General features: G+C 37.8%; 3 protein-coding genes across 3 annotated transcripts; all 3 read right to left on the bottom strand.

The window, feature by feature from the left end:
- Positions 1 to 1,674: 1,674 nt before the first annotated feature.
- LOC124639097 (facilitated trehalose transporter Tret1-like) lies at positions 1,675 to 2,976 on the bottom strand. Its single transcript, XM_047176327.1, has 4 exons — positions 2,953 to 2,976; positions 2,582 to 2,726; positions 1,796 to 2,400; positions 1,675 to 1,707 (listed from the first exon to the last, which is right to left on the bottom strand). The coding sequence occupies exons 1-4, from the start codon at positions 2,974 to 2,976 to the stop codon at positions 1,675 to 1,677; spliced, it is 807 nt and encodes a 268-aa protein (XP_047032283.1).
- An 893-nt stretch (positions 2,977 to 3,869) lies between these two features.
- LOC124638964 lies at positions 3,870 to 6,164 on the bottom strand. Its single transcript, XM_047176145.1, has 4 exons — positions 6,044 to 6,164; positions 5,404 to 5,599; positions 4,876 to 5,093; positions 3,870 to 4,647 (listed from the first exon to the last, which is right to left on the bottom strand). The coding sequence occupies exons 1-4, from the start codon at positions 6,159 to 6,161 to the stop codon at positions 3,941 to 3,943; spliced, it is 1,239 nt and encodes a 412-aa protein (XP_047032101.1). The 5' UTR covers positions 6,162 to 6,164; the 3' UTR covers positions 3,870 to 3,940.
- A 2,775-nt stretch (positions 6,165 to 8,939) lies between these two features.
- LOC124638957 lies at positions 8,940 to 12,214 on the bottom strand. The gene is made up of 5 exons (XM_047176137.1): positions 12,079 to 12,214; positions 11,049 to 11,244; positions 10,348 to 10,565; positions 9,623 to 10,080; positions 8,940 to 9,191 (listed from the first exon to the last, which is right to left on the bottom strand). Exons 1-5 carry the CDS (start codon positions 12,212 to 12,214, stop codon positions 8,940 to 8,942), a joined length of 1,260 nt encoding a protein of 419 aa, XP_047032093.1.
- Between the last annotated feature and the right edge of the window lie 729 nt (positions 12,215 to 12,943).

The raw sequence follows: 12,943 nt of genomic DNA, 5'->3' as shown, positions 1-12,943 counted from the left end.
CATTGTGCTATTAATTGTTGCGGAGTTATTTGAAGTTCCCGTAATTCGGTTATAATAACAGAACTAAGTCCTTCAGCAGTATGGGAATGCGGCGTAAGATATTTCCAAAACCGTTCATGAACCTGTCCGTTTTCTTCGTATCTTAAAATCATTACCATCTGCGTAGTCGTCGATACATCGGTAGTTTCATCAGCTTGAACTGCTACGTATTCACATTTTGTTATAATATTCGACAATTCTTTGTGGTAAACATATAAAATTGAGTCCAAAATATCGTTCTGAATAGTTTTTGACGTACCTTTGAAAACTGTAGACGACGTGAGATGCTCCTTCATGACTGTATCCAACTCTGATACAAAGTCTATTAATCCACGAAACACCCCAGCATTACTAGATTCAATAGTTTCATCGTGACCTCGCAAAGCTAACTCAAATGCACCACAAAACTTGACACAATCGATAAGACGTGATAAAATATACCTGTTTTTATCAACTTGTTCATTATACTTTTGGATATTGCTTCTATACACAGAATCTAGCTGATTACGAATGTCGACTGTGCCTAACACAGACAAACTCATTACATTTTGTAGGTGTGCTTGCGAAGAATCATGTTTTTTTTATTTTTTCACTCAAATGCGTCAGATCCTTGATTCCAGTTTCTGTCCAAATCGATTCTCCGCCAAAAATAATGCAAGGAAAACAAAAGAATGCATTAAGACGCTCACATCCACACAACCATTTCTTTTTATTATACATTTCACTTTTAAAACTTCGTGTAAATGTTTTATTTTTCGATTTGCACTCTTGTTTTAAACTTAAAAAGGGCCGTGGCGGTCCGGCCAATTTTATGTTCAATTTACTTTGAAAATTTTTGTTATTTTCTTTAATATAATCAATGTTTATACTCATTTCAACTGATACTTAACACAGTACAGAATAAAAAAGTTCAATTATAACAAAAGTTCAATTATAGAATCAAAACAATTACGGAAATAGTTATCAATAATTAACGCGTCGCACATGCAGAGTTGTCAATCAATCATGGCTGCCGTCGCCTCGCGCCCATGCCGGCCGGCCCAATTCGTCATAAATCGGGTGCTCTCGGTAATCTTCGGTTCGTGCGTGCGGCGCTCGGGAACCGACTCATTACTCAGTACATTTCTATGAACTATTTTTTGTTTCACGCGTCAGGCGTATTCATTCGTATCTCATACAAGATATATTAGCAGTCCTCGTGCGCTCGTCGGAGCGCACGATATTAGTTTAGTAAAGCGCTCCAACTTTTTGACCATAATTGGAAATTTAATTTTTTATACGTTTTTGTATAATAAATGTATGTAAAATAAATATTGAAATGGTAATTTAAAAATAAAGATAAAGTAAAATATTGTAATTGTTAAATCTTTTGAATTGGTGGTTCAGCGCACGAGTGCACTTAAGGTACAGCCGCCACTGCACCAACGTAACATATTATGTTATACAGAATTAATAATAAAGGTGTCAACCAAGTTATATTAATAATATTTTCTTGTACCAATAAATGAAAAATGCAAACTAAACCTAAGAGCATACATGCTATGGTTCCGGTACCCAGTAACAAAGTCCGTCTTTTACAAATTCTGACAATATAACTTGATGTCAGAACTGCTATAATTTTCATGGTATCCAATCCTATTGTGTAGTAATATGCTTCAGATTGGTCTCCTGTCAAGGATATCATGATTTGCACCACATACGCCAACAAATAATGTCTACCGCACACTTGGGTCATAATTATGATTGTTAAAACTACTGTGAATGGTTTCAGAAACTCTTTGGTCCTCATCGCTTGTAGATTCCTTAGCATTACTCCCGATGTTGTAGATTTCTTTATATTCCTCAATTCTTGTTGCGCTGATATCAACTCCTGCACTTCTCTTTTCGATTCTGTCCCTTTTCCTCTTATCAACTCGAATGACGTCACACATTCGTCAAAACGCCCCTTATAAGCTAACCACGAAGGGCTTTCTGGCCAAACTATAGTGCCTACCGCGGCTACAGCTGGTGGGATCGATGCTAACCAAGCCATCAGTCTCCAGGATACTGTAAAGCCATATCCATGGCAGATCAGTTCTCCAACGCTTGTAGCAGTAATCTTGACGATTATGAAGAATCCTCTTCGTTTGGGATGGCTATATTCACCAGCTAATATACTGCAGATGTATAGGCCTCCGAATGAAAGGCCCTGAATCGTTCTGCCGGTGATGATGAGAGGAAAGTTTGGAGACAGAGCAATGATGATCCATCCGGAAAATATGATGAGGTTCATGATAACGTTGATGAATCGTCTGCCGTAGATCTGCATCAGTGGTGGGAGGATGAGGAAACCTATTCCACCTGTGGTACTGTATGCAGCAGCTGGAAGTAAAATCACCACTCTTTGTAAGTACTTTTATTTATATATTATGACAATGATACTGCTAGTAAAGATATTTCTATACACAAAGACATAAACATTGTATCTGCTGCTGTAAAAGTAATGGTAACCATAGATGGCGTTGTCACTTGACAAACAAATAACTAAGATTGTACTACTTACCAATCCAAGACGCTTCATCTTTACTGGCTTGAACTCCACCATCACCACTGTTGTTACGAGTGATTGCTGGAGTCAGGATTGCAGGATAGGACAGCACGAAGCCAATAGCCAGGTGGTGGAAGATCAACGGCACCATCACACACCACTGGAAAGTTGTTTTATTCTCCTTTATACAGAACATTATTTAGCTACACTTTAAAAAACTCCTCATATTGTTTGCCCCTTATTTATTTACATACAAACTCAATTGCGCCTAAGGCGACACCTATGAAACAGCATTGTGTTCAATCCTTTCTTTTTATGGGAGGAGACCGTTGACCAGCCAAGGGACAAATGATTTCACTATGATATAAAATAAATAAAAAACTTACTTCTCTAACTAAAGGAGTCACCATTTCACTTTCAACAATTCCGCGTCCATAGAAACAAACCAATTCAACTGACAACAATACACGAGTAGATGTGATACTAATGTTATCTTTGACTGCTACTTTATGCAAATAGTTGTAATCTTGTGTATAACGATTAGAAAGGAAAAATAACGTTGACCCAATTAACTGCGTATTTGTTACCGTAATCCCTACAGTAAATACCATTACTTCTTTACATAAACTTGTATAATATTAAGCATATGATCACAATGGAATCATCCTACTCAATGTTACCACACTATTCAATTGTCTATTCCACATAAACCACACTACTACGTCTTGTAACAATAAAATATCCAATAACCATTCTAAGATCGCCTGCTTCCCCCCAGTCTTCATAATACTAGCATTCATATCAAACCTGTCCCTTTCAACATTGATCTGACCTTTAGACTTTAGAAATAATAGAAATCATCTCGACAATACCCGGAATACTTTTTAACGCTAACAAAAAAAGTCTGGCGTTCAAAGTCGAACAATACAAAACATATAAAGCAACCATTCATTACAATTGGAATGAGTCCATTGAGACCAGTCTCAGGGGATCAGGGTGAGCTCAAATATTGATACGTAGCCAGCCATTGTTGGCGGCTGCCCGAATCTGTCCCTTTGAACTCGCTCCTATTGAGAATGTTTAATCTTTTATCCCAACCGTCAAATTTTCAGTTGCATTCCGAACAATACTTTGGGATTTTCCGCTTTCCCGTTGGTTTTTTCAGAGCCTGTCATAATTGAGATAACACAATTGAAATATAAAAAATATGTTATATAACGATTTATGTATAGACACTGTTAAATAAAACAATTAACACTGTCAACGAAAATGTTTTATTTTGATAACCTAACGGTGAAATTAATTCTAGTAATAATTTGCCACTAATTAATCTACAGGTAACAAGTGCTTATTTTTGTGATCCGCTACTCTTCTTCATGCCATAGAAGACCTAAGGGCCGTGTAAGCCGAATAGGTTCCCTTAATAGTCCCCATGAGCAAAACGAAGTTCATCGTCGTCATGCCGCCGGCAGATATGGACGGCGTCCTCTGGGAGGCCTGAAGCATTATGAGAATCAACTTCATGTTCCTCTTATCAAAGTTCTCCCATCGGCAGCTGTACACAGCCTTCTCAAAGACATCTCCTGCATCCATTATTCTCTGACCAATAAAACAGTCGATCCCAACCTGCATGAAGGCATAAGGCAACTGCAACAGTGTGTTTTCTAGTCCACCTAGCAGTTCCGATATCACTCCTAGGATTAAAAGAGAGAATCCAACAGCAAAGAGCCCTCTGCATACATCTTCTATCTGGTTCAAAAGAGTTTTTATGGTAGCATGTCGTCTCACGATGTCTTTAAGAGTGTTGAATACATGATCGTTCATTATTTTACTTTTCCTTTCATAGTTGGAGCGGTAATTATCATCATCAGTTTCAGCGATGCTTTCATAGTGTTCTTTTGCATCTGTCCATATGTGCATGACTTCATCTCCGAGGGTTAGTATCTGGGACTCAGCATAACCGATAATAACAACCAGATAGCAAGTGACATTGGCTGAAATGTAGCATATTGTGTATACGCTACTTGCCATCATAGCCCAAGCTATTTCGTAGTTCGGTGACTCAAACATTGGCTCCAATCCTGTGGAAATAAAATTGCTGTCGTTTATTATTTTCTAAATCTTTTCTAATTACTCAAAAAATATGTATGAGAATCTCATAAGACCTTGATATTGATCCTTAATATAATTTATGGTATACTTTGGGATAGCCAATATTCACAATTCCAATTCAATTGGCTATTTAAAATCCATGATTTCATAAACAACATCCTTAACACCTTTAGTGAAGATAAAACTGAACAAATTACCATAAATAATAAGCAGGTCCTCATTCAAATGTCTCCCAGGCCTGGCCAGCGGGCTGAAGATATAGAGAGACCCGTTTCCCATGAGGATGCCCCAGTAGATAAGCGCTCGCATCTTCACATTTCGCATGTAACGCAAGACGTACATCGACACGCGGCTGCCAGGCACGATGCGAGCATCAAACTCAAGGAACGAGTCTGTTAGCGCGCGGAACTTGTCACTGAAAGGGTTAATATACAATGAACAAATGTTAAGAATGACAAACAGGCTGTCATTGAACATCCTTGGCAGTTGTTTCGGGTAGTCAGTCAGAAGCCAAAATTATGACCTTCCAATTTTATAAAGCGAAACATTCTAGGTGAAGCTTGGGACTTTTAAGTGGTAGAAATAAGTGTATGTGTAGGTGTGTGTGTATATATTTATTCGAGTACCGAGTGGAAACAACTTATACCTAAATTCTGTATTCAGTTCATTCAACTGCCTTACCTACCTTACAAGTACCTACCATCATGAACATGTCCAAAACTCACATATACAGATACATATACAGCAGCTTAACGATCCCGATCAGGCTTGACACCCCGAGAGAGATGACTACCATGGCAGCCACCATGTCCCCTGTCTCCTTGGTCCTCACGCAGACGAACCAGACCATGCAGACCTGGTACACGTAGAAGTAGGTCAGGAGACTCACCGTCACGATTATGTAGAAGATCAGGGGGATTGCTGAGGGTGGAGAAAGGACATAAAAATATTAATTTTACTAAATCTCGCTGAAGCATTGTATTCTTTCAATATTGATGGGAATAATATTGAAACAGTGGGTTATACTTGGGTATTGGGTATCAATATTGATGGAATTTCTGCCTGTGGTAATACATTTTCTTTTCAGCCTTTAATGCGACTTTTTTGTAGCCATATCCTATAAGGCCCGAGAGTTCCTGTTAGATCGAAATCCCATTTAGTAATTTAGCATGAATGTCTTATAACTCGATCACACGTTTGCATCAATCATTTCTTCTTTAAACTTCATATATCTTCTTCTTCTTCCTCTTGCCCCGTTCCCAATTTTATTTGGGGTCGGTGCAATATGTCTTCCGCTTCCATCCTTCCTTGTCACTCGTCATATTTAAGACCCCTTTTTATTAGAACCTGTCAATATAATCATACCTTTCCTGTTTTTGCCATAAATGTTGACTGTGAGCACCTTCAGGAGCACGGAGACGTTCCACAGCATGGTAGGCAGGTCACAGTACTCCAGACCAAACTTACGGATGAAACGCCACATCTCGGCCACAGCTAGACAACAAGTTACCATCAAAATCATCATCATCTATACAATGTATGTAATTGTATAGATAAATGACTTAATATATAAAATATGTATTTGCCTTTTTTTAATAAATAAATAATAATAATAATCTGCCTAGCCTTTTAAGCTTGTTAGGTCTTCTAGTCTAACCAGATGCAGCTGAGTATCAGTGTGCTACATGCAGTTTCTGCTTATCTGACCTCCTTATCCCAGTGACACAGACAACCCTTGGTAGAACTGATTGACAGATTATCATGATTATTTTTATTTATGAAAACGGATCTAGTTTCTTAGAAATAACTGTAGGTAATAATCTGCTCTTATTTACTGTAGTAGTGAATTAAGATAATAACTGAAGTTTCCAAATTAATTTTAAAGAGCTGAACTTAATAAAGAACTATGAAATTAAACTTAAAATCAATATGGCGAAAAATTAAATGAATAATACTTAAAAAGTTACCGTTTAAAATTTGTATACTGTTCAATAAGTTTTCCTGTAACTAAAACAAGTTGTCTTTAATGAAATATTTCGGTTTATATTCACTTTCAATTGTAAATAATAAACAATTACGTAGTTAACATGTCAGAATTCTATGAAAACAGTAATTAACACCATGTTCCATGATGGCTTGAAAGGTAAAATGCACATAGGCATGCGTCCATACAAAAACAACTTTTGAATTAATTGAAGTAGGTAAGTATGAACTACGATGTTCTTCTACATTGGACTTACATTGGATTCGGAATAACTTTTGAGGTATATGTGTTTTCTAGCGAAAATCACTGAAAGAGAAAAACAAAACTTTTTTGATAAAGCAAAACTATACAGGTTCCTGCCGTATTTATTTAGCCACCGACCTCTAGAGAGTCAAGCCAAAATTTATTTATTTCATCTCATTTTAATATTTGTAGTCGTTTTACTTTTTTAGTTTTTGATCATTCTGTCTCCAAAATTCTCTAAACAGCTAAATAATTTATAATATCGTTTTAAAATAAGAGATTTGCTTATAGTAGCGCAATCAGAACCAAAACATGGTTAGTATGAATCCTTCCTAACATTAATTGCTAACTGTAGCCAATAATTATCACATTGTAAAAGGTGTCACAATTTAATACATCAGCTGAGAATTTACCAATTTCCCGAATGCAAGTAATTAGAGGTTAGAACTGTCAAACAATGTAGTTAAGTCGTTGATATAAAAATGGTGACAGAATTCGTGTACGAATGACACGCAAATTAACTGCAATTTCCACGAAGTGGTAATCAGATATGTATGTAAATACTCTTGGTTATGATTCAGATTGAATAGAACTGAGTGGATCAATAGTTCGCACCATATAATTTTGCAGGCCAAAAGTTAAGTTTGCCATTATTTTGCAGTGTTTATCAGACCTCATTAATTCACTAACCTAGGCAACCCGACACCTTCCGACACCCCTTGGAGAAGACCGGTTGCCACGGTCTTGTGACAGCCAGGACCTACCAATTTAACGTGCCTTCCGAAACACGGAAGATCTCGTCATGATAACATAGTCACACACCCACAGACTAGGTTTTTTGCCACGAGTTCCTCATTCTTAAACGTCAGTAATCTTTAACCTGTACCAAATATGACTATAAATAATAGTGCCCTAGTTACAGAAGTTAGGCTTCAATATCCAAACCATTTATCCCGTTTGTTCGTTAGTTTCCATTCACCAGCGAACAGCCGTATATTAATTTAAATCTTTGGGCCTGTATACTGCAACAAAGCATACGTAGGTAAATAATATACAGCGTGCCAACAATACTCCAATTACTGGCAGTAGGCTAACTTACTAAACGAAATAAGTACACTCAGAAAATGTCATGTTTTGAGGGCATACTGCTAAACAATTGCTTCTTTGAATTAACTCAAATATTGTTTTATTCTTTATATATGAGCCATTACTTTTGCGCTTCAATTCCAAAACCAAGCAAAAATGGCTTCCTCGAGTATTTTTTTTTTCTGTTTATTTGTATCCTAAATGCTTTTCCAAATGATCCTAAAGTTGTAAATCTTAACTGTTTGTATCTTAAATTTTGCAATTTGTATCAAATTGAAGAGAATCATTGACTGATGGCTTTTTTTCAATTTTTTTTACGACCCTTTCCTTCATTTGCTTTTGCTTCATTGAAATATACATTGTTCATTCACCTTCTGTATTTATTTTCTACAGTTCACAAAGCCAGTTTCGAGTAAATACTGTAGTTTGGTGTTCCGATTAATTCCATGTTTGTTTGTTAGGCATCGATGTTGCGATGCATCCGATTGTTTGTCTAATCGATTCAAAAGTTATTAAGCTCGAGTCGAACCAGTGCAGTAAGCCTTTACAAATGCGGACCGTGGTTAGTACTATGTATTGTATTATTTGAATCTATGTAGTTCACTGATATTAATATTGTTTAGGTTCTACAAATCGTAAATTCATTTACATTTCAGGTTTCCAACTTTCGAGTTTTGGACCTTACAATACTGTTACAGGTTAAGAAAATAAGAACGCTACGGTGCATTTCCTAGCTGACTGTTCCTGGAAAGAAATGCCGAAACCAATTCAAGGATTGTATCTATCTCTTTGAGCAATTCTATTATCAATCATCAAGCCAGGCTAAATAAAACACTTATTTCATTTTTGTCATTTCTTTATTGACACTATTAAGTTCTAAAATCTCCTATGTACCTATTCTATTAAATTCTAAAGCACTACAACTAAAGTCCTACTATACCTACCAAACTACTTCACAGTGGACCGAAGCGCAGTGTACGAGGAATAAAGACCCCTGTAGATAGACATGAGCGCAGTGAAGCTCAGGGTCGAGATGCCTCCAGCAGACAAGGCGAGGGTCTTCTGGGAGCTCTGCAGCATCACCAGCACCAGCTTCATGTTGGCTTTGTCGAAGTTCTCCCAGCGGCAGTCGTATACCGCCTTCTCGAAGACCAGGCTAGCGTCCATAACACGCTGGCCCGCGAAGCAGTCGATTGATACCTGAGAGAATTTGATAATTTTATTTGTTGCTGTCTTTGTTGTTTGAGGTGTTATTTACAGTGTATTTTCGCATAAATTGACTTCACATAATTTACTTAATGACTGCTTTATTAACTAGAAGCCGACTCTAACAGAGTTGGGAAAAAAGCTTGGGAGATGATGACTGCTTTGAAAACTAGTCATCATCTCCCAAGCGTTTACCATTTAAATATAGGTTTATGTTGCGCCGGAGGTCTGAAATTCAATTTTGATACATATATTCCTTGATGATAACATACATATGCTTCTAGGTTTCTACCCGATTATCTGAACAATAACATTTTATGATAGTAGTTCTTCATCGGTGATCGTATAAATGCAATCAAAAAATGTGAACCTCGAAATGACAATACCACGTAGTCATTGCATCGGGGTTCAAATTCTAAACCAACCTGCATAAACGCAAAAGGCATCTGCAGGAACGTGTTCTCCAGCTTTCCCAGCAGCTCAGCCAGCAGCCCCACAATCAACAGCACGAAACCCATCGCTATAGCTTGGCGAAACACTATCTCCACCTGGTTCAACAGATTTATAACCAGCGCATGTCTCTTTATAATCTCCTTCAGGCGTTTCTCAACAAACTGGTTCATTATCGTCTTCACTTCTTGGTTATAAACGTCTAGAACTTTCGAAGGGTCTAGCTGTGTTCTTTCCTCAGCACGTTTGATGGCATCAGGCCATAGTTGGATCATTTCTTCGCTTAAAGCTAACATTTGAGACTCAGCGTACCCTGTGACCACGATGAGGAAGGCAGTCACGCAAGCTGGGACGTAGCAAACGAAGAATAATGCGCACACCATCATGCAGTATGCTATCTGGTAGTTTGGTGTCTCGAATATTGGTTCTAGTCCTGTGAAGATGAAGATTACGTATTTGAACGAGTTTAAATCGTAGTTAATAGAAATAAAATATTTAAAATTATTTAAATTAAATAAAAATCTTGTTATTTACTGAGCTGCATGTTTATTACGATATACACATTATGAAGTACGGAGTAGCGTGAAGTGGTTTCAAATATTCGACACCTAAATAAAACTTCATAATAACAGATAATAATAGAGATGCATAGGTACATCAATAAATGCTTCTAGAACTCTGCCTAAATTAAGATCTTTACCAAAAATAAGAAAGTAGTTTTCAGGCAGGTTCCGTCCCTTCATGGTGATAGGTTTCAGGAGGTAGATGACTCCGTTCCCGGCCACCACGATCCAGTACAGCATGGCTCGCTTCTTCACGGTGCGGCAGTGTTTCAGCAGGTTCGCGTAGAACCGCGTGCTTTTGATAGTGTTCGCGTCACACTCGAGAAAGTCATTCGCAATCTTTTGGGTTTTATCTCTGAAAATTATATGGTAATTGAAGTACTCAGATATTTTTTATCAATCAAAAAATCCGCAACCAACTTAATATTCAAACGACTTTGGTACATAGTATTTAAAAGAAAAACTATTAGAACGTGTTTTTTTAAGAGTTCGATGATGAATATGGCTTGCTGTGCTTTTTCGAGAAGACATTTTTATATAATATATTAGTGGAAGTAATCATTTCATCTCCATACTAATTTACGAGCCCGATCAAACTATCAGCCGAATACATGTTTGCAGTGTCGCCTCAGAAACTTAGATAGCCCCAGAAAACAAAAGCAGCTCACTTCTTATCTGTCGGGGCTGCGGGTTGTTCGGAAAATACCGCGGCCCTGGCACATAAAAGGCCTACGACGGAACACGACGGTTTTTAGTCAGTAAGAGTCTGACTCTCCCTCACCGCTGCTAACCCACAGCGTCATTTGATGATTTTTGACGTCGTTAAAAAAAAGCTCACTTCTTATAACTCATATAGAACAGCTTCAAAGGTCCGATCTCGCTGGTGATTCCCAGTGACAGTATAATCATGGCGCCGATGTCCTCCCCCAACTCCCTGCTGCGCCAGAAGACGTACCACGTCATGGAGAAGAAGAACACATAGTAGTAGCAGGCTCCTGACACTATCGTTATTATGTACGAGTAGAATGTTATGCCTGGTGAGAAGAATATTTTATGTATCATCATTCAACTTTACTTTCCGATTACTCATACAGGTATCGTTTATCTTTATCTAGACTATTAAGACTGCCTCGTTGGTCTAGTGGTCGCAAGCGCGGCTGCTGTGCCCGAGGTATCGGGTTCGATTCCCAGGTCGGGCCCAAATCGCTTTGTGGGTTTTCTTAAACTTTCACAAAGCAGCCCGTAGTCTGGAAGTTGGTGATTGATTCACCCGTGCATCGGAGAGCACGTAATTGTCGGTCCTGCGCCTGATCTCTTTCCGGTCGTGTCGGATTGCCGTTCCATCGGGTTATGAGAGTGAAGGAATAGGGAGTGTATGAGAACAGCCGACGTGGCCGAAATCGGCCGTGGACGCCATTACATTACGGCCAACTAAATGATTCTCCATTATTGAAACAATAATGTAGCCTGTCTCCAATTATTTTGAGGTCAGCTTCCAGTCTAATTGGGGGCAGTGTTTCACATGGAGCTACTATTTGCCCCATCTAACCCAGTGAAGTTTAACTAAGGCTATTTTTATACAAACAACTTGGGGGACTTTTCTATGAATCAGTTGCTTATCTAGTTCCTACGAAAAAAGGTATTTAGGAACTATATTATGGATCCGGCAGATCTGATCCGGAGGGTGTCAGATAGGGCAGTCGCTTATTGTAAAGCACTGGTACTCAGCTGAATCCGGTTAGACTGGAAGCCGACCCCAACATGATTGGGAAAAAGGCTCGGAGGATGATGATGTATTATGGATCCGGCAACTTTTAAACAATCCCCCAGCTTCTAACCCTTCATACAAACTATATTTTAATACTAACCTCCTTTATACTTGATGTCAATATTGAGCGTGAGAAGTCTCAACAGGATCGCAACGTTTTCGAACATGGTCGGCAAGTCACAGTACTCCAGCCCAAACTTGCGGATCTCCTGACCAATTTCACGTAACGTCCGCATTGTTTAGAACTTCAAAAAACCTTTTTTGAATATTTCTTAGAACTCCAAAAAACGTATAATCTTTTCATAAGTCTTGGGTCTAAAGTAACCCTTTTGACGTGTTTTAATATTGTGAAACGTTACAAAAATGTTAATTCTAATCCTTTTATAAAGTAGTACATAATAAGCTGTTACATTAAGTAGCCAGTATACTCAGATCTAATTACTACTATCTTTTCTAGCGGTGACAATGTTAACACCGACACGATGACATATTTTCCCGAATGCATCAAACTTAATTATTGTTTGTTGCCTTTTTTATAAAGACCTTATTTGTTTACATGGGTGGCCATATTTTGCGAACAAATATTGGAATGAAAATTGCCCGCTGATGACATTTCATAAGACTTTCATGACAAGCAGTTTTATTTTTTAATATTTTTAGCATGACATCCAATTTCCTGAAAAACGTGTCGAAATAACTGGTCTGTATAATATTTTACCTTACAATTGAACTTTCTAGTTTATTCAGATAATTAATCCGTAGGTTTTCTCGATTCACCACAAAGCTATCTTACTCTGAAAACTTTTATCGATTCGGACCAGTGGTTCCCGAGATTACCGTGTTCAAACAAACTCATCAGCTATATTTCATTTACTACATTAAGAAACAAAACATGTTTCTTATCTATTACAATAGTACAGAAGTACCTATAATTTACTTACATACCTATAAGAAGCTATGAAGCT

Source organism: Helicoverpa zea, chromosome 18 (genome assembly GCF_022581195.2).
Source record: "Helicoverpa zea isolate HzStark_Cry1AcR chromosome 18, ilHelZeax1.1, whole genome shotgun sequence".
Taxonomy (NCBI): Eukaryota; Metazoa; Arthropoda; class Insecta; order Lepidoptera; family Noctuidae; genus Helicoverpa; species Helicoverpa zea.
The sequence above is the reverse complement of the archived record's forward strand: the minus strand, read 5'-3'. Positions and strand labels throughout refer to the sequence as shown.